General features: G+C 47.6%; 9 protein-coding genes across 9 annotated transcripts; 6 read left to right on the top strand and 3 right to left on the bottom strand.

Moving 5' to 3' along the window:
* Positions 1-225: 225 nt before the first annotated feature.
* Positions 226-857, top strand: ATNIH1004_006203 (uncharacterized protein; the record flags this gene model as incomplete). The annotated part of the gene is made up of 3 exons (XM_033570839.1): positions 226-354; positions 433-461; positions 521-857. The coding sequence occupies 3 exons, from the start codon at positions 226-228 to the stop codon at positions 855-857; spliced, it is 495 nt and encodes a 164-aa protein (XP_033426871.1).
* A 510-nt stretch (positions 858-1,367) lies between these two features.
* ATNIH1004_006202 (putative microtubule binding protein HOOK3) lies at positions 1,368-4,338 on the top strand (the record flags this gene model as incomplete). The annotated part of the gene is made up of 7 exons (XM_033570838.1): positions 1,368-2,746; positions 2,798-2,858; positions 2,929-3,005; positions 3,054-3,166; positions 3,233-3,615; positions 3,945-4,040; positions 4,153-4,338. 7 exons carry the CDS (start codon positions 1,368-1,370, stop codon positions 4,336-4,338), a joined length of 2,295 nt encoding a protein of 764 aa, XP_033426870.1.
* A 470-nt stretch (positions 4,339-4,808) lies between these two features.
* hem13 (coproporphyrinogen oxidase) lies at positions 4,809-5,918 on the bottom strand (the record flags this gene model as incomplete). Its single annotated transcript, XM_033570837.1, has 1 exon — positions 4,809-5,918. One exon carries the CDS (start codon positions 5,916-5,918, stop codon positions 4,809-4,811), a length of 1,110 nt encoding a protein of 369 aa, XP_033426869.1.
* Positions 5,919-7,118: 1,200 nt separating this feature from the next.
* ATG8 (autophagy-related protein 8) lies at positions 7,119-7,685 on the top strand (the record flags this gene model as incomplete). Its single annotated transcript, XM_033570836.1, has 3 exons — positions 7,119-7,208; positions 7,352-7,584; positions 7,652-7,685. 3 exons carry the CDS (start codon positions 7,119-7,121, stop codon positions 7,683-7,685), a joined length of 357 nt encoding a protein of 118 aa, XP_033426868.1.
* An 894-nt stretch (positions 7,686-8,579) lies between these two features.
* GGC1 (putative mitochondrial GTP/GDP transporter Ggc1) lies at positions 8,580-9,889 on the top strand (the record flags this gene model as incomplete). The annotated part of the gene is made up of 7 exons (XM_033570835.1): positions 8,580-8,655; positions 8,718-8,755; positions 8,827-8,868; positions 8,937-9,050; positions 9,109-9,242; positions 9,305-9,482; positions 9,554-9,889. The coding sequence occupies 7 exons, from the start codon at positions 8,580-8,582 to the stop codon at positions 9,887-9,889; spliced, it is 918 nt and encodes a 305-aa protein (XP_033426867.1).
* Positions 9,890-11,273: 1,384 nt separating this feature from the next.
* Positions 11,274-13,339, bottom strand: hsp70 (molecular chaperone Hsp70; the record flags this gene model as incomplete). The annotated part of the gene is made up of 3 exons (XM_033570834.1): positions 11,274-11,400; positions 11,468-12,509; positions 12,592-13,339. The coding sequence occupies 3 exons, from the start codon at positions 13,337-13,339 to the stop codon at positions 11,274-11,276; spliced, it is 1,917 nt and encodes a 638-aa protein (XP_033426866.1).
* A 1,168-nt stretch (positions 13,340-14,507) lies between these two features.
* Positions 14,508-15,077, top strand: CHZ1 (histone H2A.Z-specific chaperone CHZ1; the record flags this gene model as incomplete). The annotated part of the gene is made up of 3 exons (XM_033570833.1): positions 14,508-14,675; positions 14,746-14,755; positions 14,878-15,077. The coding sequence occupies 3 exons, from the start codon at positions 14,508-14,510 to the stop codon at positions 15,075-15,077; spliced, it is 378 nt and encodes a 125-aa protein (XP_033426865.1).
* A 667-nt stretch (positions 15,078-15,744) lies between these two features.
* On the top strand, positions 15,745-16,463 carry BET1 (SNARE domain- containing protein; the record flags this gene model as incomplete). Its single annotated transcript, XM_033570832.1, has 4 exons — positions 15,745-15,755; positions 15,837-16,043; positions 16,100-16,193; positions 16,260-16,463. The coding sequence occupies 4 exons, from the start codon at positions 15,745-15,747 to the stop codon at positions 16,461-16,463; spliced, it is 516 nt and encodes a 171-aa protein (XP_033426864.1).
* Positions 16,464-17,203: 740 nt separating this feature from the next.
* Positions 17,204-18,386, bottom strand: ATNIH1004_006195 (uncharacterized protein; the record flags this gene model as incomplete). The annotated part of the gene is made up of 2 exons (XM_033570831.1): positions 17,204-18,277; positions 18,354-18,386. 2 exons carry the CDS (start codon positions 18,384-18,386, stop codon positions 17,204-17,206), a joined length of 1,107 nt encoding a protein of 368 aa, XP_033426863.1.
* Between the last annotated feature and the right edge of the window lie 5,077 nt (positions 18,387-23,463).

The following is a 23,463-nucleotide window of genomic DNA, read 5'->3' as shown; positions in this document are numbered from 1 at the left end:
AGAAAGAAGAGAAAGGAGAAGGCAGAAAGCGTAATGGGGCTGAGTCAGCAGCGCCAGTGACGTCGCATCTAGTTAGTCAATAAGCGTTCAGGGAGGAGGCGAGGGTGTATCAGGCGATGATGGCCAATTCCTGATGGTGGTTGTCGCTTTCTCTCTATTATTTCTTCCCCCAGTAGTTAATACTTTCATGCACCCAACTAGTCTCTACAATACAATATCATCACAATGAAGTTGTTTTTCACAGTCCTGCTCGGTTGTCTTCCCTTGGCTCTGGCCGACTTCATTATCGTCACTTTCCCTAAGAATACACCGGATCGGGTAGTGAAGGAAGCAAGGCAGGCTATCATTGATGCAGTATGTTGTTTTGCTCTCCTTTCACAATAGTTATTAAGACCAAGTGAATGGGTGTACTGACGGCTTCGTCTCGTCTAGGGTGGAGAAATCACCCATGATTACCGTGAGTATCCTGTTGACTTACGAGTTCCCCATCTCAAACCCAAGCTAATTCTCATCATTCCAGAGTTGATCAAGTAAACATTGCCCCTTTGCCCTTTGTCGCTAGCATTTTGGTCTTTGTCGACCATTCTAACGGTCCTCTCAAGAGGATTCTCTGCAGAAAGCCCAAAGGAGGCCATTCAGCTGATCTCAACGAAATCTTCGGATTACCCGCCAACCATCGAGGGAGATACGATAGTGTCAACTCAGTGAGGGGGGGGGCAGAAGTTATTTTCGGCTCACGTGCTACCTGGCATGTCTCGTACTGGTTATGGGCCTCGCCACCATGGGTCAGAATGGATGGGAAGCAGCAGGCTGGATATTTCCGTGGGTGGGAACGATGGGAGTGTCTGAGTTTATGAAATTGATACCCGTATTCAGTAGCTCTGTGTCTTAAAACTCCTTGGGTTTGAAGTAAATGGTTTCTAGTATTCGTCTGTCGTTCCGCCACCAAATGTGTATCCAGTGGCGGCCTTTGTGGTTCCTCCCATTTCTCGGTCGTAAGATGTCACAGAGAGCGATAGAAGGTAAGAAAGAGAATGAGACCAGAAGAAGGACAGCACCGAGGCAGTAGTTGGCACAAATAGCGATGCATAGGGCGGGAGATGCATTGGAGCTCCAGGACTTCTCAGTACGTTTAGTTTACTGGGGACTATTTAAAGGTTAAAGGCGCGTAGGACGCGGATCTCGCTTGGCCTCTCCGAGACCCCCAGCGAGTCAACGACTCCTTTTTCAGAACCAACCGGTTCTGTACTCGATAGACTACACGACAGGGGAATGCGATTCTATCTTCGTTTTCCTCCTTGCCCACAAACTTTCCCTGACCAACATTCCACCAGAGTCGATCGACCCAAAGTCTCCTTCCGCCTACCATGGCCTCCGAGCATACGGTGACACAGGCCCTGTTGGAATGGATCAACAGTTTCGCACTTGGGAAGACCATTCGAACGACGGATGAATTAACTGATGGAACCATCATCTGGGAGATCCTGCAGGACATTGACCCCCAGCATTTCCTCGACGAGCTCCCTGAACGCAACCCGTCCGACCACTGGCTGTCGAAATTACAGAACCTGAAACATGTCCACAAGCTCGTGCTGAGTTACATCCGGCAACAGCCCGAAGGATGTCCCTCCGGACTCGATCTCTCGCCCAACCTAGAAGTAGTCGCCGAGAAGAGTTCTCTTAAGGAGACAAACAAGCTCCTGAAGCTCATCCTTATCGCGACCATTCGTTCGCCCAACGCGACGTCGTACGTGGAGACCCTCCAAAACCTGAGCACTCCTGTCCAAGAAACTCTGAAGAATATCTTCGAGGAGGCGGAGAGTACCCAGCATGAGCTCACTGACGGCGAGGACGAGCCGACGGATGATGCAGCCAAACGCGACCACTCTGTCGATCTGGAGCTACAATTCGAGGAACGTGTAGGGAAGGTGCTTGCAGAGAACGACCGCCTGACTCACGGGAAGAAAGAACTGGAGAAGGCATTAGAGGACCTGCATAATCGTCTGGCCCGGCTCCAGGAGAACAATGATACCCTCCAGACCCGACTCGCATCGACCGAGGACCGCCTAGGGAATTTAAAGTCCGGGAAGGGTGATCTTGGGTTCAATACCAAAGCTCTAGAAAGTAGAGCCCGTCAGCAGGAAGATATCATCGCGTCTCAGGAGACCCGACTGGCCGCCGCCCAAGACGAGAATGACAGTCTGCGCATGACTGTCGAGTCGTTGCGTGTGAAGAACGAACGGTTTCAGAGGCTGCAGGATGATTACGATGTGCTCAAAACGGAGCGAGATCAGCTCGCTCGCAAAGCTAACGCTGCCGAGAAGTACCGTGCGAAGTTACAAGCTAGTCAAGATTTTGAGAAGGAGAACCAAACTCTTAAAATTCAGATTAAGGACCTCCAGCAGCAGCTGAAAGAAGTTGATACACAACAGAGGTGGAATGCCGAGCGTGAAGTCGAACTTGAGGAATATCGGAGAGTTCTACCTCGCATCGAGCAGGAGTGTGGCGACGTACAGAGCATGAAGAAACAGCTTGAGTTCAATAACCACGCCTTGAAAGAACGTCTTGATAGTGCCGAAGAACAGCGTGAGAGGGACGATTCCCTGATAAGCGAACTGCGAGAACGGGTCCGAGAGCTCGAAGGGCCTCCTAGGAGCCCGACTCTCACCCCAAGGAGCGAGACACCAAAACTGCGGGGAACTTTACAGAACGACTTCGAGGACATTGGAGTCAAAGAATCGCAACTGTTAGAATACTCCCATTCAACTTTGCATGAGGCGCTAATTTGTTATTACAGGAAGACTGAGAATGAAGAACTGAAGAAAGAGATCGAAATGCTGAGGAGATCTTCTCCTTCTGTATGGTACCCACATGAGAAAATATCTATTCTGACTATGTGGTCGACTTGTTGCTAACGATGAAATACAGATAGGTTCTCATTTCGACAACTTCTCAGAAGTCTTTGTCGAGACGCTGCAGCGTGCCCGAGAAAATTCCACCCAAGGGTATGACGACCACGTTTCCCCCGCCTTCGATGCTAATGCAATTTATAGCGATGAATATTGGAAGCTCTACGACCAGTACACTTCACTGCTCAAGAAACTTGCAGTAGCTCAGGACGCTCTTGATGAAACCAGAAGAGCGCTTGGGGATGCGCAAGCCGCGCGTAAGTTCTTCTTTTTCGGATCCAATAAATTCAACGCTCTGCATTGAGTCTCTGCTTACAAACCAGAAGCCGGAACTACCAGCCAAGAGAGGGAGGATTTGATCAACGCGATCAGGGAGAAGGATTCCACAGAGCTAGCTCAGATGCGGAACGAGTGGGACGGAAATACTCAAAAAATCCATTCTCTTCAAGCGGAGCTTGATTCGAGTTTAGCTCTGGTCAACGAAACATGTACCGAGAGAGACGAATTACGAGCAATTCTTGGCGACAGGCAAGCCATGATCGCCGAGAGTCGCGTGGAGGACCAGGAGACAATGGAAGAAATGAAAGCACTGTTGGCCGAGATTGCTGGACAAGAGGGAGCCACCCAGAAGTCAGGGGTGGAGCTCACCAAGCAAGTCGCTGAGCTAATTGAGAAGAACCTGGAGAGGTTGGCGAAACGTGCAGAGGTTAGTGATGACATTCCCCATCATGTTCAGACTTGCCAACAATACCCCTGAACGGCGACGACGGCCTCTGGATCTCCTGGCAGACCAGTCCTTAGGAGACCCGCAAGATGGTGTTTCACCTGCGCCTACAAGCGATGCTTGTGGGCATCACCGTCGCTTCGATATGATACAGGCCTTCCCTTTGGTGATTTAGACCCATCAGGGCAGCCAAGCGAGGAGACTTCGAGAGAATCCTTCTGGTTCTGTTTTCTCGAATACTTGCGTCAAAAATCAACCCAAGGTTTATTATGAAACGTGGTGTCTGAATGCTAACTGATATTTCTGTACAGTATATTCATCTCCAGAACGAACACATCAAGCACCTTCAGGAAAAGCTGAGGCATTTTGAAGAAGATGCAGAAATTGGTATCAGCAAAGAACGCGAGGTAAGCAGAACTGCCAGCTATTCGTGTAGTTCTCTCAGATGAGCTGCAGTGTCTCAAAACGTTACAATATTGCCATACTATTCATAGTGCTAATGAATCTTATCATAAACAGCTCGAACTCCAGAAAACCATCGACACACAGGCTCGAGAACTCGCTTTAATGAGTTCTTCCTGGTATGAGATTCAAAGCCGACTTCATAGCAATGGCGCCTTTTCAAGATATCGTCACGGATCTAGCCTAGCCGATGCTCAAAACGGCTGGCTAGCTAGACAGCGAAGCATCGTTGCAGGACGATAGTTGTACGTATTTATTATTTAAGTAAGTTTGAATATTATTACTTTCATTTGTGAATTTTTTTAGTCTTGCAATGCTTTTTTTAGGTCTAGATTGCATTGTTCCCGTATGCTCCTTTGTACATACACCAGCCATCGCATACACTTGGCTTTTGTTCAGAGTATATTATTTCAGATAATATGGTCTACTGTCATGCAATTCAAAATGTTCTTAAATGCAGACTAACTCGTCTGATACTTCATATCCAATTTTTGTGACTTCTGTGTATATCAATTTCGACAACACTGGGTGGCTTAACTGAGAATAATAATAATAATAGTGAAAAAAGCAATCCCTACCAATTTATAGAATATCCAAGTGTAAACATTATTATACATGAACAGCACTTTACCTGTTCTGTCAGATATAGAATTTTACGACACGTAGAACTTAGATCATCCATGCAACAATTATACTCATACAGCATATGCCCTTTATACCCACTGTCTAGGATGTCTCAAAACATCAATAAGCTCCCTCTCGCGTGCTGTTTCTTCGCCCAGCTGTTCCTCTTCATCCGCGGCTGAGGCTTCAGTTCGGGTTCCTGACACCGGGTCCATATAGGCCCAGCTAGCCGTGCGCGGAAGACTCATCAAAATACTTTCAACACGAGCATTGGGCGTACGTAAACCGAAGCTCGTGCCACGATCGTATACAAGGTTAAATTCCACATAGCGGCCCCGTCGAAGCTGCTGCCACTCTTTTTCAGCAGGGGTAAAGGACATATCCTTTCGGCGTTCAATAATGGGAACGTAGGCGGGGAGGAATGAGGCAAGCCCGTCTGAAACGAACGAGAAGAGCGTCTCCTGGGGATTCTGGGAGGAACTAGACGAGGATTCTAAGAAGCTGGCATCAAGATCGTCGAAAAAGATTCCTCCAATGCCACGGGCCTCTCGGCGATGGGGCAGGTAAAAGTACTTGTCACACCACGCCTTAAATTTCGGGTAATAAGTTGCGTCATGTCGATCACAGGCGTCTTTAATCGTCTGGTGGAAATGTTTAGCGTCTTCGGGAAACAGATAGCACGGTGTCAAATCCGTTCCGCCACCAAACCACCAATTCTTATCTCCGTTGATAGGATCCTTGGGATCTGACGTCTCAAAGTATCGGTAGTTCAGATGCACCGTGGGGGCCATGGGATTGTGGGGATGCAAGACTAAAGACAGGCCGGCAGCGAAGAAACTTAACGAGTCCACGTCTGCTCCAACAAAGGATTTGTGATCAGCTCGCATCTTCTCAATCGCCGGTCGAGGCAATTCCCCATAGACGATCGACACATTGACGCCGGCCTTTTCGAAAACATTGCCATCTTGGAGTACACAAGAAATACCACCTCCCCCATTGGGGCGCGTCCAGGTGTCGGATTTGAATTGTTTGCCATCGATTCTGCTGAGTTCGTCCACAATCTTTTGTTGTTGCTCTTTGATCAGCTTCTCCATGCGCAGACGCATCGGGGAGTTTTCACTGATCGTCGCCTGTTTCTTCAAGGCCTCATCGAGCTCCACGATCGACGGAGAATCAAGTTCGGTCACTTCGCCTGTCATCTATGTGGTTCTGACTTAGCTCAAGTCGCTAGCATTGGAGAAATGGCGGGTCATGTTACCATGGAATATATCAGAGCTCCAATGAAGGGTACACCAATAGCCAGACGTAGGTATGGCCTCCACACAGTGAAGGGCTTTGGTTCACGGGGTTTTTGTTCCGACGAATAGTTACGGAGCGATCCCTTCAAATTGCGAGGAATGCGGTAGGTCCGTGACGAGAGATAGCGGAGGGACCTCTGAAGAGGTACATATGGGCTCATGGAAGACATCGTGCCAGAAGTATTCACCGTTGGCTGATCAGCAGACAGATCAGGTGGTGTCGGGAAAAGATTGACAGACTATGAGTCGGCACCACCCTCACTCCTCAAGGGATCAAAACCTAGATAAGTTCCGAAAGAAAATGGCAAGAAAAAATGGGCCGTGTGGTGCCTTCCGAGGCGTATGGGACCACCAGCAAGTGAGGAAATCCGGAATGATATTGTTTGCACTGTTTGTCATTATGCTGAAATAAGCATGTTTGTCCTGTTTGCATTAAGGGTTTTAAACTGTCACCTCTGCAAAGGCTGAGTCTAGATTTGATAATGTCACAAGAAAACGCGGGTCCTTAATGCTCCTCGGAACTGTCTGAGTCAATCCACTGCCAATTACAAGGGGAGGACAAGAGAAGCCGCGGATTCAAGGCACGACGGCTATCAAAGGACTCATTAACTAGTCGCTGATCAAGTGGAGACAGCTACCTGATTGTACCACAGTAGGTCGACTATCATCAGATCATTCCAACTGATGACCACAGCACGTGAAGGTACATGGCCTAGCCTCTTGAACTGCGTGGAAGAGAAATTCCCCAAACTAGAGGTATTTTATTCCATCTCCAGAGCCTCGTGGATGAAGGGCGAAATGGATGACCCCAGACACATGACCCTGACTCACGTGTGGGGACACTCACCGCCTCTACCCCGTGATCTCCCCTGCCTAGCTGCCTTATCAGCGGCGACGCGGGGCTGTCGCCTTCCGTCTCCCTTTTGTCATCATCCTCCTCTCCAGCGACATTAGAGCTCATCACCTCATCTCAACTCCCATCCCACACCACCACTTGATCCATCCTCCACTCATTTTCTCTTGGGTTCTTCTTATCCATCATTAGCCTGAGTGTATTCAGTCCATCGTATACTACCTTTGCAGATTTATTTAGCTATCAATATGCGCTCCAAGTTCAAGGACGAGCATCCCTTCGAGAAGCGCAAGGCAGAAGCCGAGCGTATCCGCCAGAAGTATGCAGACCGTATTCCGGTATGTATAGCATTTCCTCCTTTTGCTTGTCGGGTGTGAAGAGAATACGGATTCCGTTCTCTACTTGTCGTCTGGGTATTGGGGCTCTAAGTTGCCCCTGCTCACCGCCTGTTCCGGTCGCTGACCCAGTTCAATCTGCATAGGTTATCTGCGAGAAGGTCGAGAAATCAGATATTGCCACTATCGACAAGAAGAAGTATCTCGTCCCAGCAGATCTCACTGTCGGACAGTTTGTCTATGTAATCCGCAAGCGCATCAAGCTCTCCCCTGAAAAGGCCATCTTTATCTTCGTTGATGAGGTCCTGCCGCCCACGGCTGCGCTCATGAGTAGTATTTACGAAGAACACAAGGACGAAGATGGCTTCCTGTATATCACGTATGTCTCTTCCCATTCGACTCCCACGCTAAACCTGCGCTTGTACTGACCCATGAGCCTTCATCAGATACTCGGGCGAGAACACTTTTGGTGACTGTTGAACCCTTCTCTTAGCCGCTTGTTGAGACCATGTAGCTGCCTCGACCGTCAAGCTGTTTCTCGGGTCCAGATGTGACTGATTAATACGATCGACTAACGCAGGCGACGATGAGAGGACATTGCTAGGCCCTGCGGTGGCTCATTCTCTTGTGTGTGCAGGCGTTATATCCGGAGTTTCATATTCGCTTCACGAACGTGCTTAGCAGATCTTTTGCTGTCCCTATGATTTGAATGGGAGTTGATTTCGATATTTTTGTATTTTGATGGCGCTTAATTAATAAGGCTGTTGCTGTATTGTCCGACTGTTCCTCTGTAAACCGGAAATATTACTCCTAAGCGTTTCTCTTGGTAGCTAACTAGAGAGAACTCATTCTTGAGTAGTGAGCATCCATTATGTGGGCTCTGGGCCTCTTATTTACTCGAGTCCCGCCGATACTAGCCGGTTCTCCCTCTCTCTCGATCTGATATAACTATGCGTAAATGATGGATAATTGGTAAACTAGTTACTAACTAGTCAACTAACTGCGCATAGGGGTTACCTAATCACCTCCGATGGTCGGTCCTCCTAGTCTGCCTTGCCCGAAGGGGTTAGCGGCCTCGGCCAGGCTGCAGAAGCTCCGAGACAGTCGTCTGGACTGTCACTCCGACACCTCTCTCTCTCACTCTCTCTCTGTCTCTCTTCTTCGTTCTCTTCTCTTCTCCTTGGTTGGACTGCTCGACGTCGATTGTGCTATTGGAAGATCACATCTGCCTCTGATCAGCCATTAGGTCTTTTCTTTCTTTCATTTTCATTTTTTTTTTTTTTTTTTAACCATCCTTGTTTCGGTTAAAAGAAGAAAAAAAAAAAAAAAGCTTCCGCTCATTCAGGAACAAAAGTGAAAAAAATGTCTCCCACCATGGCTCAAGCCGGTGCTGGCTCCGCTTCGAAAGAGGTGAAGAAGGAGTCGGCGACCGCCCGACTTTTAGGTTCCGGTATGTATCTCTAGTATGGACGTTGTGGGATGCCACCATCAGCTTCTAACGTATCACTCCAGGGACCGCTGGAATTGCGGAGTTGTTGGTTTTCCACCCAGTACAATCTCTTCCCCGGATCAGTCCTTACGGAATCTGACACTGTCTGATCCTTACTAACACAATGCGAAGGTTGATACGACCGCGAAACGCTTGATGAGCAACCAGAGCCGGGTAAGCCACAGATTGGTTACGTCTGAACTCTATATAGTGAACGGCGAGCTGATTGTGCTATGGGTTAGATCACATCTGTCCATGGCTTGAACCAAGTCATATTCAAAGAGTACGCCGGTGCTTCCTTGGGTCGCAAATTCACCTCCCTCTTCCCTGGTCTGGGCTACGCTGCTGGTTACAAAGTGTGTACATCAAGCGAAAACCCGACACCGACTGTGATTGGCTGACGAAGACCTCAAGGTTCTACAACGTATCTACAAGTACGGTGGCCAGCCATTCGTCCGAGACTATCTCGCCAAACATCACGGTGCCGACTTCGACAATGCTTTCGGAAAGGGTACCGGCAAGGCTATTATGCACGCAACCGCTGGAAGGTTCATTTATCCATATACAACTCTGTTAGCCCGTTATGTCCATCACTAACAACCCATTGTAGTTTGATCGGCATTGGAGAAATCGTTCTTCTTCCTCTTGATGTCCTGAAGATCAAGCGTCAGACAAACCCCGAGGCTTTCCGTGGTCGTGGCCTGATCAAGATTATCTCCGACGAGGGTATGGGACTTTACCGTGGTGCCGGCTGGACTGCGGCTCGTAATGCTCCTGGGTCTTTTGCGGTATGCTATCCAAACCCTAAGTAACAGCTTTATCCGTACCTTAATTTAGTGACTGAGGATCCGTGGTACAGCTTTTCGGCGGTTCGGCTTTCGCCAAGGAATACATTTACGGTTTGAGTGACTACAACTCGGCCAGCTGGTTACAGAACTTTGTCGCCTCAGTTTGCGGTGCCAGTGCCTCCCTCATCGTGTCGGCTCCCCTGGATGTGATCAAGACTCGGATCCAGAACCGCAACTTCGAGAACCCGGAATCGGGCTTACGGATTGTGTCCAACATGGTCAAGAACGAGGGCATGACCAGTTTCTTCAAGGGTTTAACACCCAAGCTGCTGATGACAGGACCCAAGCTCGTTTTCAGCTTCTGGCTGGCTCAGACGTTGATTCCTGCCTTCGGTCAGGTTGTTTAGTGCAACGGAATGGAAGAGAACCGAAAAAATAACACGAAGAAAGTGGGATGGGTTATATCTTGGTTTTTTTTTTTTTTTTTTTTTTTTTTTTTTTTTTTTGGGGGGCCTCTTTTTTTTTTTTTTTGTTTTTTTTTTTTTTTTTTTTTTTATGTTTATTTTTTTGGAGGGCCTCCTTTTTTTAATGCTCCCCTATTGATTTCACGATTTTCTTGTGCCATGATAGAACTTTCTCTTGGGCCAATTGTATTTTCATAGACATTATTTTTACGGGTTAGGATACATAGGATTACATGACACTCCTCTTAATATACCCATCGTTACCTGTATACTGTAGTTGCACACTTTCCATTTGGAGGTCAGTGTAATGGTTTTGCATGCAAGAATTGTCAGCTTCTCTGGAATATAAACCTCTTGTACTCCGTAGTATCCAATACAGTCACGTGATGCATCTTCTGGCTGGTCACCTGATCAGATGATATCACGCTTTATACCCACGACGCTGTCCGACTCATTGAACTCAGTCCTAGACTTATTCCCCTCATACGGGACCAAAATCCACCATGCCTATCTATCTGATATCCAAGTACGTTTACACATCCATCACCCACCCAACTATTGACTGCCCGACATTCGAATCGAACAATTGCAAGACCAATAGCAAAGAGGCCAGAGAAGAAATCAAACCAAACAAAAAAATGAATGAAAGCTAATCATAAACCATCAATTTAAACATGAGTAAATAGAGCCGCTGATCCTGTCTTCGCCCTCTCAATGGGCATTTCCGCCGTCTTTCTCCGTATCCGTCGTGACCACCGCGAGAGATATCCGGAGCGGGCTGCTGACCTCGGGTATGGGGATATTATGCGGACTGCGGGAAGAAGAATACAAAGGTGGTGGGCGGGGGATTTTCAGGGACTGTAATGTGGAATTATCTTTTTTTTTTTTTTTTTCTTGTTTCGGGTTGCTTTTGTGGACGGAGTATTAAATATCTCAGATTGATTGGATCTGGATTCCTGGTGTCGTATTATGAATGCTATTGATTGATTGATCTACTGTGATCTCAGTATGCTTGACATGAGCACTTTACTTAGGTGGTTCGGTAATGATGACGATTACAAAAAAGAAATATTTTGAAGTATTGTATTGGTCATCAGGAACTTTTCCCTCCCAGATTCTGCGTCGTCGCAGATTATCATGCATCGAAACTCAACTCGAATCTATGCAGTCATAAACAAAGAAGAAAAGGATCCCATAATTTCGTTAACAAGACATGAAATTAAGACAGGAAACGTTTGAATAAAAAAGAAACCATTAAAGTCATTCGCCTATTCGCAAACAGCCCAGAATGAAATGAGAAGGAAATAAAATGGAGCGCTCGACACGTTTAGTCAAGCTCCTCAGGGCGCTCCTCGACCTCATCAGCAGTGCGAGTGGCGCCACCAGGGGCAGCGCCGCCAGGGGCGGCACCAGCGGCACCACCGTAGGCAGCAGAGATGATGGGGTTGGCAACACTAGAGAATCACCGTTAGCATCATATTCATCCATATATATCAGGAAGAGGATAGTTGGTAGACATACCTCTCCAGATCCTTCTGCTGGGACTCGTATTCCTCCTTGGTGGCGGTCTGGTTGCTATCGAGCCAGCCGATGACCTCGTCGATCTTGGTCTGGACCTTCTCCTTGTCGGCATCACTGATGGTGAGCTTGCCCTCGCTGAGAGTGTTCTTGAGGGAGTAGGCGTAGGACTCGAGGCCGTTCTTGGCCTGGATACGAGAAGCCTCGGCCTCGTCCTCGGCCTTGTACTTCTCAGCATCGGCAAGCATGCGCTCAATGTCCTCCTTGGAGAGACGGCCCTTGTCGTTGGTGATGGTGATCTTGTTGGTCTTACCGGTGCCCTTCTCGATGGCAGAGACATTCATGATACCGTTGGCATCAAGATCGAAGGTGACCTCGATCTGAGGGACACCACGGGGGGCAGGGGGGATGCCAGTAAGCTCGAACTTGCCGAGCAGGTTGTTGTCCTTAGTACGGGCACGCTCTCCCTCGTAGACCTGGATCAACACACCAGGCTGGTTGTCGGAGTAGGTCGAGAAGGTCTCGGACTTCTTGGTGGGGATGGTGGTGTTGCGCTTGATCAAGGCAGTCATGACACCACCAGCGGTCTCGATACCCAGGGACAGAGGGGCGACGTCGAGCAAGAGGATCTCGTTGGTGGACTTGGAGGAAGTGTCACCAGACAGGATGGCGGCCTGGACGGCAGCACCGTAGGCGACAGCCTCGTCGGGGTTGATGGACTTGTTGGGCTCCTTGTTGAAGAAGTCGGAGACCAGGCGCTGGATCTTGGGGATACGGGTGGAACCACCAACCAGGACGATCTCGTGGACGGAAGACTTATCGATCTTGGCGTCACGGAGGACACGCTCGACGGGCTCCATGGTGCCGCGGAAGAGGTCCTGGCAAAGTTCCTCGAAACGAGCACGAGTGATGGAGGTGTAGAAGTCGATACCCTCGAAGAGAGAGTCGATCTCGATGGAGGTCTGAGCAGCTGAAGAGAGGGTACGTTTGGCACGCTCGCAAGCAGTGCGGAGACGACGGAGGGCACGAGCGTTGGTGGTGAGATCTGTCGTACCTAAGTTAGAATTTGGTTCTCTCAAGGTGGGCTTGGATTGTTTGTGTCGATTAAAATAAGGGGAAAATCATACCTTTCTTGTGCTTCCTCTTGAACTCGTTGACGAAGTGGTTGACGAGGCGGTTATCGAAATCCTCACCACCCAAGTGGGTGTCACCAGCAGTGGCCTTGACCTCAAAGATACCCTCCTCAATGGTCAGGAGGGAGACATCGAAAGTTCCACCACCCAAATCGAAGATCAGGACGTTGCGCTCACCCTCGGTCTTCTTGTCCAAACCGTAAGCAATGGCGGCGGCGGTAGGCTCGTTGATGATACGCAGGACGTTGAGACCGGCAATGAGACCGGAATCCTTGGTGGCCTGACGCTGGGAGTCGTTGAAGTAGGCGGGGACGGTGATGACGGCGTTGTTGACGGTGCCACCAAGGTAGGACTCGGCAGTCTCACGCATCTTGGTCAGCACCATGGAAGAGACTTCTTCGGGGGTGAACTGCTTCTCCTCGCCCTTGAACTCCACCTGGATGACAGGCTTGCCACCCTTCTCGATAACCTTGAAGGGCCAGTGCTTCATATCGGACTGGACCTCCGCATCGGCGAAACGACGACCGATGAGACGCTTGGCATCGAAGACGGTGTTGTGAGGGTTCATGGCGACCTGGTTCTTGGCGGCATCACCGATGAGACGCTCGGTGTCGGTGAAAGCCACGAACGAGGGGGTAGTACGGTTACCCTGGTCGTTGGCGATGATTTCAATGCGATCATCACGGAAGACACCCACGCAGGAGTAGGTGGTTCCCAAGTCAATACCGACAGCGGGAGCCATGATGTGTGATAGTAGTGAAGTAAGTGTGGGAGATCGTCAAGAGGGGAAATGAGATTCGTCAAGCGGATTGGAAGAGGTAGAAGAGGGAGAGATGGGTATAATACAAGGGAAGTGATGAAGAGGGAAAATTTTTCTGAGTTGGGAGAGGGGAAGAATTGTGCGAGACCAAGCGTTGATATAGTGGAGGGCGGTGAGTTGCTGCTCCAGCGAAGCTTCTAGCAAGCGACTACTTCCATCGGCTTCGATTCTCTTCTCTAGGTTCCAGACATTTCGCCTTTCTCCTCGGCGTTTCGGGACGGTTCTGTTTCCAGCTGTTACATTTATTCTATTTATTATCTTTTTCTTTTCAATTCTTCTCGATTTGGCTGTCTTTTTATTTTATTTATTCTGTTCTGTTCTGTTCTATTGAATCAAGTTCAGTGGGGCAGAAAACTCTTTCGCTGCAGTTAACTAACGTAGCGGGTGTAAATGGATGACGTAATGGACTAGAAAAGGTTTTGTGAACTTCGTCGGCCAATGCCCAAAGCAGTAATCGGATTGTAGGATGGAATTTCATTCACTTCCGTCATCATTACCTATTTGAAGGCTTTTACTACCATGATTCAATTGGAAATCACCAAATTCCATGGAATAGGTGTTCTTCGGAATCAAGCTTACTAGTACTATAAATAAAAAGAGAACAATGGTAAGGTAGTTGGATTATAGCCCAAAAAGAAAGAAAAGAAATTAAAAGGAAATAAAGACTGAATGAGTGGAAAATAGAAAGTTAGAGAGAAAGAAATCAAGTATTTATCGAGTACAGCTTGATAGAATAATAAAACAAACCAGAACTACTTGGTACTACTTCGTAAGGGAAGAAAGAAGTGAAGAAACTGAAGCAGTAGGATGTTTATTATGCCAGGGCTCGCCTCGTCACGGGAGCAGCGCCGCCGATCACCTGCCCAGTGGCCAATTAGCGTCCGCAAGACCTCGAGGTGAGTCTCTCCTTGCAACTTGGAAAGTCCGTTGTTGTTGCTCTCGACGCTCCTGTTGCTCCTACTTAAATCGCTTCCTCCTCCTTACGCTTCAGGTGACCAGCATCAATCTCCTGTCTCTGTGTTTTCCAGTGCCTTCATCTCCCCCGATTTCCACTCCCTTCTCGATCTTCCTCCATTCAGCCGTATTCACCATGGGCGACAACTACCCGGCCACCACGATGAGCGATGATCCTGCCGCCAACGCCCCCGATGCTGCTACTTTCGGCAAGGGCAAGGGCAAGGCCACTGAAGACCCTACTGCCATGGATGTGAGCATGGACGAGGAGGAAGAAAGTGATGGCAGCGAAAGCGAAGAGATGGTGAGTTAGCTTGCTAGAAAAATAAAAACAAAACAAAATCTGAACAGTCTTCCTTTTCTTAATGGCATAGGTAAATGAAGGTATGATCCCCTGTCTTCATTTTCTTACTATTTATTCGTGTTTTACCACGCCCAAGTCGACCCCAGCCAAGGGGCCAGTATTCCATTGCAATCTGACTGACTTAATTCTTTCCGCACAACAGATGACGACGACGATGACCAGGACAATCTCGAACCTATCTCCTCCGACAACATCATTCCCACAGGGCGTCGCACACGCGGCAAAACCATCGACTTCCAGGAAGCCGCCGAGAAACTCGGGGCTGATGAGATGGACGATGAGGATGAGGATGATGACGAGGATTTCACACCCCGGGACGAGTCCAACTCGATGCACGAGTAAATGAGACTACCTTCTACCCTTCGATCAAATGAAAGAAAGAAACAAACAAAACAAAAGGCTTGGGAGTAGGCAGCACAAATGGGAAATTTCGTGGCTGGCGCAGGATATTCGGGGGCTTTCTCTGTTTTTATTCTAACAGTTCGTATTTTTTTATCTTCTGCTCAATTACGCATGAAAGTCTACGAGATAGTGAAACATGATGGATTTTCGCATTGTTGATTCTACTAGAACATCACATCGCATATCATGTGGTGCCTTATTGAGCAAGTAGATAGTGCCCTGTCTGCCACAACACGATATGCCTTCACAAGCAGGTAACATAAATTGCAAAGAGTTCCACCTAGTCCGCACGCTGACTTTAAACCTTCTGAGGCCGATGCATGTAGACTCGCTGTTGCTATATTTATGATCATGCCACCGGCCCACGTCTGTACGGCACGCCACACACACCCAAATGGCAGCCGCGCCGTTCTCGACCGGTCGTTTTATCTCCGCAAGCAGTCCTGTCACAAGTGAACAATCTGGCTGGACCAAGCTTACACTCTCTGTGTCTCTCTATATGCGCAATGTGTATCAACTAGTAGTGTGATCAAGATAAACAGTCATCGAGAGGGGAGGGGAAAAAAATCTACGTTGAATATCCTACAACTGTTACTGACGATCTGTTATGGCTTCACGGTACGTTTGTTGATCATGCAAATCACTGAAAACCCTTTACACCCTGTACTTTTATGATCGACTGGTTCTCATACTAGACAGATTCCCACGTTCTACGCTGCATCAACGCGACCCCCGTGCCGCCTCTTCTCTTTTTGACACGTATGGTGGCAACTCACGACCTACCAGTCGGTCGCCCGGCCAGATGGGTGGATATGGATATGGAGGATACCCGGGCTCAGGAAATGAAGGATCGTTGAACGGTAGTGCCATGGGAGGAGGCTATCGAAGTGCAACCCCAAATGCAAAGTGAGTGGCACTATGGCAGGTGTTCATCTGCGACTTTGATCGCTCATATAAATTAGGGGCCAGTATTCGGACGCCGTTCTCTCTCATCTCGAGTCTCAGAACGATACAGAGGTTGAAGGAATTAGCGCGAAAGTGAAAATGCTGAAGGATGTGAGTGTGTCTTGAGATCGACCGTTTTCAGATGGTATACGCACTCTGTGCTGATGTCGTGACCAGATTACCCTTGCTATTGGAGATGAAATCCGAGATACGTCGACTATTTCGGATCTGAACGATACCTTCGAGAATACTCGAGTGCGCATTCGAGGGAACATGAATCGCATGCTGCGAATGGCGGAGCGCACGGGAGTTGGCTGGCGTGTGTGGCTGGCCTTCTTCCTAGCTGTCTTCCTACTATTCGTTTATGTCTGGCTGGCTTGAATCGAATCGAGTCCGGCTTGGTCTAAAGAATAGATTGATCATCTACCTTCCACCCGATCTACAACCATTCTTCACTTCATGACCTTGCTCTGCATATGTCGATGGGCATATGTCGATGAGACATGTGAGCGCACGCCTTGCAATGAGCTCCTTGCACAGTCGCTATATCTATAATTCCGAAGACCTAACAGATTTAGCATGGCTTACTGGATGGTATTTTGAACGGCGTTTCTCTCAGTTGTCGATATTGTAATTTTCTAATGGGTTCCCTTTTCTACTTTCCTCCATACAAGCGATGTCAACCATAATCTGCGATTCAGTTTTGGGTATTCCACATCGGATCATGCGGTTCCATGACAGTGCATACCTGGAGTTGAGGCTCATTATGTCATCCATGATGTGGTCTGTTCGAGGACTATTGATTGATTTCTGTAGGTTCTTTGCTTTGTATATAGATTAGCCAGTCGTATAGGGAGTGGGCATATATGCGCCGGTGTAGGGTGATATTATTACATATAATTCTTTATGTACCTATACCCCTGCCATGTAAAAAACAAGAGCATACTAACATTCAATATCCCTGCCCATATTCACCAGACTCCGTGCTGCCTATTGCTGCTGCCTCTGGGCAGAATCACACTTTTAGCAACGAGCTGGAAGACATCCCTATTCAGCACATGAATAGCATGTCTTAAAGCCATAGCAAGATTAGTCCGCCCTGATTCTAGTTCAATACGAAATTAACCGAAGCTATCTCTAGGACCTCCTGTTCGTCGTCTAGGAAATCTACCAAAAACACTCCGTCGACGTGTTTGACTGGCTAGAGACGTCCTGAGATCATCCTCATCGACCATCATGCTCGAGTTAAGGACATCACCGCCGCCGCTCCAGCGTTGAAGGAATCGCCGCTGGGCCTCCGTTTCTTGTGGAGCAGCCGCCGGTGGAAACCCGCGACTGCTGTTCGTGCTAGCTCGAAGGCTCTGGGTAAAATGATCCCGCGAAAAGCTAATTTCATCTTCTTCATCGTCAAATTCGGCGTCGGTGTCAGTATGTTGCCATTCTTCTTGCTCAAATCGATCCTCGTCCGCTTCAGGGATATCATCATCTAAATCGCGGCCCATATCCTCTTCGCTCATGCCTTCACTTCCGTGACCAAAACCAACACTTGGGATATCGTCATCCAGATCCGGTTGGTTATCGAAATCATAGTCATTCTCTTCCTCTAGAGCTCCATCGTCATCGTCCTCCGGGAAAGCCTCGGGAATATCGTCATCTAGATCTCGTTCTATGTACCCCTCCTCGTCCACGGCGTCGTCCTCTTCAAGACCCTCCTCCCCTTCTTCCACAAGACCTTCTGCATCCGCATCCGGTATGTCATCATCGAGATCTCTTTCCATCACCGTATCATCTTGACCTTCCCCATCTATCTGACCATTTGGACCTCCATCGAGCCCATCCATATCCGGGTCGGTCGCCGCAGCGGCAGCAGCCATTTCAGCAGCCGCGGCTGCAAGCGCTTCTTCTCGTTCTGCCTCCTCCTCTTTCATTCCCAGCATTGTTTTTGGGCATCCCGCGGGCTTAATCCAGGAATACCCGAATGAGGCGATATTGTTCTTACGGGCACGGAGAGCGCGTTCCTCGAGCATTAATGTCGACAGACTATTGCTGGAGGTGGCTGAGGACATGAATGTGCGCCCGTGCACTGCATGGCTACCATTGCGACGTGGGTGTCCTTGCTGTGTCTCTGCAGCCGGTTGATGAAAATGCGAAGCGTAACGGTGGGACTGAGAAGAGCCAAACCAGAGTTCGTGTGACTAAACCAAAGACTAATTAGCACGTAATTCAATTCTCTCGGCGCCGTTTGTTGGCTGAATGGTTCCTACCACGTACATCGCGCGGAGTGATGAGAGGAAGGGAGAGCATTGTTGTATAGCAGGTAAAGTCGGCCACACGTAAATATATGTTGCACAATCTTTTCAGAATGAGAACATGAAGTCCAGTTTATTCCTCGAACTTCCAGACTGACGTATGGATGATATCGAAGAGATGGACAACAGTCGAGACTTTTTGGTTTTGCTGCTGCAGGGGCCTATCACGAGAAATTCAAACCCAGGTTCGCTTCCGAGCTCCAGGATGCAATTGATTTACCGATGAGATGAAATATGCGCACTCAATATTCGCATAGTGGAGGTGAGGATAGTGGATTGAAGAAGAAGCTGCGAGGAACAGCGGGAAAACAACCGAAGCTAAGCTACGCACCACTGAAGGGCGGGGCCGATGTGGGCATCCAATTTAATATCATTTGTCCGGTCATTTAACAGCAGAGGGTTCAATACTACTGGATTACAGTGGATAATTGGTATAAAATAGATTAATACTATGGAAATAGGGGGGGAATTCAGGATACAGACAAAATGGGAGAGAGAAAAGGTAGGATGTACGCCTCCCCAATCTAAGGAAAACTATATAGAGTATTAACATAGAAAGTAGACACTAGACAATGATGCCTTTTATACTGTAGAATATGCTTCGAGAACATACAAACAGTATGCTTAATGCAAGACAATATTTACATATAAATATAAATTGGGAAGCCCGAATTACTTGCTCGTAGTAAATTGATCTGACCTCATGCAACACATAATGCTCTATCGACATAATGAACCTGCTTCATTTAGCATGTCGTTTCGATTTGTTTAGAAATTCTCAATAGTAAACATTGACATATATAATTAATGCAGGTGCAATAATATATTTATCATAATACAATACCCCCAGCAGCTAGCATATAATGGGCAGAGTTGTACCTGTTCAGCATACTCTAAGCTTAATTATATCTAAGGACTCTTTAGTATGCACTAGGTTAAGACAATACCATTGCGGACCACTACATTTATGAGGAGGCACTATAGACATGCATAGACAGAAGCACTAGAGAATGTCAATACTACAGAAGTTGAATCGAATTATAAACTACCAGCTGCGCAACGAAAGCTCGAGCAACATGAATCTAGCCCGAACACAGATACCAAAAGCCTCCATCTGTCTTAGGACTGCCTGTGGGAGTGACACTCTTGAAAGACCCATTTGTCTATTGCGTGGCCATCTACTGATCCTGAAATTCTGACATATAGACCTATCGAGGAATAGATGACAACCCAGTAGAAGAAGAAGATTTATTATTTATTAGGAACAAAAAAAAAAAAAAAAAAACGTTGAAAGCAATTCTCCTAGTCCGAATATACCAATCTCCAATACTCTGTATCCACTTTATAAAAGAGCCTATACGACAAGGCTCGTCTATGCTGACATTTTTAATCAATGCTCTTCTAAGACACAAGCTTTGCACTGCTTTTTTGCGTATTACAAAGTAGGGTTAAAATCTAATAGATTGAGAGACGGGTACTGGATAAGTGTCTTCCCTAATTATATAGCAGCGTATCAAAGAGACTTGATACATCCCACAATCTTAGATGTATACAAATCGTCTGACATCCACGGTACTACCGCTCTAGGAACACAAGAATGAATTACTGACCGAATCCTCATTGATCGGCAAATCTCATACGTGTTCGACGCAGGCTCCTGTTAGCTCAGCATATTAAGCGAAGCATGTTCGTATACCACCGATCGGTAGATATCAAGACCGAACGGGTAGGGATCTCTCAACCCGAGTAGAGCGCAGCGTCAGCCCACCATGATGCGCGTTGATGCTGACCAAGAAGCATTGTTTTTTTTTTTTTTTTTTTTTTTTTTTTTTTTTGAGGGGGGAGGTATCAGGCCACACGCACGGTAGGTACAGAGTTCTTTTCGTTGGGCTTCGATACCCAAGATGGATCTACTCCGTAAGTCCGTCAGGAGGACATCAGAGATGTTGCAATGTCATTCCGGAGACTGGACGGAGTATTCCGGACGTCGCAATAGCTATGAATGCCGTGGCAATTGGGTTTGAGTCCTTCCGAGGATAGATTGCTTCTCTTTCGTGGCGTAGAGAGAGTAAACGGTCAATGCCTGTAATATTGATGATAATACGAGCGACAACAATAACAATAATGCATTTGTGCTTGGAGAATTGGCGCAAGGCGGACCGCTAGTTCCGTTCCTGTGCTGCATTAGCAATGTTTCTAATCCATACGTAGTGTGGAAATGGCCGGTTTTCGGCCGGATCAACAAGGGATTCCGCGTTCGCCCGAGACGTTGCAGTCTAACGATCCATTGACCTGATTATATTCGGTGAACCCAAAGTGGACAAGACCATCATGTATATCGGGAGAAAACGGGAGCCGGGAGGTATTGGCATCTCCGCCATATCATGTGATGTCCTCCGTCGCATTACCTATTGGAGGGGGTAGCAACCAAGAGAGATCGGAGCGGGTGCGGAGGGTAACACAGCATATTCGAGGATTTGAGTCACCGCGGTAAGTTAAGTTAAACCCTTGAGTTGCAGTAGGCCCTTCTCTCGCGGTCGTACGGAGTAAATGGTATTCGGTGCCGTTGGTGCTGGCAGTGCCTAAGAAAATACTGCTAAGTATATCCCGTTTTGATCGGCTGAGTCAAGTTTTCCAAATCGGGACAGTTTCCTGAGTCACCATATGAACCATAGAGAAAAAAAAAAAAAAAAGGGAAAAGAAAAGAAAAGAAAAAGGGGACAATGTACTCCGTACACGTACGGAGTACGTATTCTGTAAGTTCCTGGTGGTGGTGAAATCCTGCCATGATCCAACCAGTAGCAGGATAGATTGCTAAGCGATGCAGTTGGGAGATTTGAAGTGTCGGATGATTTTATGTATTCTCATTATCATCACATTATTATTTATTTAGATTAAGCTCTTATCAGGACTCGGTCGGGATTTACGGTACTGTGGAGCAAGGAGTAGATCCCTTTCAGTTTCAACTGACCATCTTCGTATTTCCGGGGTGCTGGATAATTCGCCCGCGCTTATTGGTCGGGCGATTCAATATCCCTGGATGAGGCCCTGGTCGGTGCCTAAGTAGCTAGGGGAGTGGGTTCCAATACCACTCACTACCAAGTTAAGAGTGCTCCCAGATGACCTTGTAGGTAGTACAAGGACCCCTAGAATATCACAGAACTTACTTCGTACAGTTCGGCCAAATGAGTCAGAACGGGATGGCGTCGGTTGTCGAGTCGGAATTTAGAAAGACATTCGCTACGGAGTACAAAGTACACTCGTAGGTGCGGTGCCTGATAAGATGTTTGATGACCTCAAAAAATGTGATGGGGAAATTCACATGGGCCAATGGGTGGACAGCCATAAACTGCAAGATGCGGCTCAGGAGCCCCGAAATCGGGGGATGACAATCCAGAGGAGCCGTTTGACCAGAGTGGGAGGGATGGAGGGAAACGTGTTCCGGGGAGGGGCTGTGCCACTGCAGAGGAGGGAAGAGAACATTCCGGGATGGAAGAGAGACAGCGCGTCCTTGGCCGTTGTCGGAAGTGGTTGGATGATGGACGCTCTGGGCGGACAAACGGTAGGGGTGGTATTGCTCCGTGCCAGTAATTTACCCACCCGGGTGACCTAGGCAGGTCAAAAATACATATTGCGTATGGGGCTTGTACTGGATCCGTTCATCATCCAACAGGCTACACTACACACATAAGCGTGGGGTTGTGCAGGATTTAGTGCAATGACAAGGGAAGCAAGCCTGCACTTTTCTGGCCACAAGCAGGGGTCAATCTGTTTTTCCAGATCACTTATTGCTTAGTGCACATTCTAAACATGGATCTTAAGTCGTTCGGCTGCTTCTCGAAGCCGAACTACAGAGTATTCTTCCAGTGTACATAACTACGCCAATTTGATCAATGTGGATTGGATGAATCCTTGTCAACTCCAGCAGAATGGGTGCGTAGGAGTTTTAAATGGCCACTGACTGCTTTCCTGATAAAGATTAATTGTTCCGAACTGACCTGACCTCTTCATATTCCATAAAGAATTAAAATTTTTGTTATCCTACGCTGCCCAGGTCCATATCCTACTCAGTATAACAAGATCTGCCAACGATTATATCTCTGTCTACTTATTGCCTTGGCGTTTACATCTCCTTACTGCAATGAGGCAGCCTCGAGTGCCTGCCAAGGATTACTTTGTATGTTTGCTAAGTTGCTCACAATCCGTATGTCTTTGTTTTTCTTGTCCTGCCAGATCATCCCTCTGTCTTTAGGGATGTATTCCATGCGCAATCTAGTACGTACAGTTGGACCAACCGTTTGAGGCAAGATCAAGAATAAGCACCCTTGAGTTGGTCCCACTTTGACAACATCATCATCCAGTCAGGACATAAGCCCATCAAGGATGGGGAGGTAAAAAGTACCTAAGACAAGAACATGTGGAAAAAGGTGTTGTTGTCGTATTTTTGCCTACTCATGTGGGTATCCAAGAGGATAGATTCGTGTTGACTCGGAGTTAAAGGGTAGAGTCAGATGAAACGTGCCATAGTAAAGTTCCTCTTTTTTTCTTCATCTCAAGTTAAAACAATGTTAAAAAGAAGGAAGGACTCAAGAAAGAAAAGAAAAAAAGAACCTTGCATTTGACATTTCTTTACGGAGCATGCCTCGCTTTTTACCCTCGACTTGGCAGAAATGAAGATGGTTGGTTGTGAAAAGAACCAGCCGGTAGGTATTATCCGAGTTGCAACTGCATGGGTACCTTTGCAATTGAGGCCGAAATATCGTTTCGCTCGAACCTCATGGGCATGGTATGGGGGGTTCACTATTCTCCAATTACTGGGCTGAGAATTAGCGGGGTGAGCCTACGTACTTCAGGTAGGTACTGTTGGTTGGAATTACAAAATAGGAAGTAGAAAAGGGACTTGTCTTTTGATGGGCAGCTGAATTAGGCGTGCAGAGACCCCATGGTGCTTTCGAGATTCAAATCACCTTCTTCCCGAATCAATGTCTACTACGGAGTACAAGAGAAGTAGTCAATAATGATTGCGCAGTACAGGTGCGGAAATAGGAAGCCCAAGTTCCTAGTAGGTACTG

Source organism: Aspergillus tanneri (assembly GCF_003426965.1).
Source record: "Aspergillus tanneri strain NIH1004 chromosome Unknown AapTan_4_pilon_pilon_pilon, whole genome shotgun sequence".
In the NCBI taxonomy this organism is placed as follows: Eukaryota; Fungi; Ascomycota; class Eurotiomycetes; order Eurotiales; family Aspergillaceae; genus Aspergillus; species Aspergillus tanneri.
Note: the sequence above shows the minus strand (reverse complement) of the source record. Positions and strands in the feature narration are given on the sequence as shown.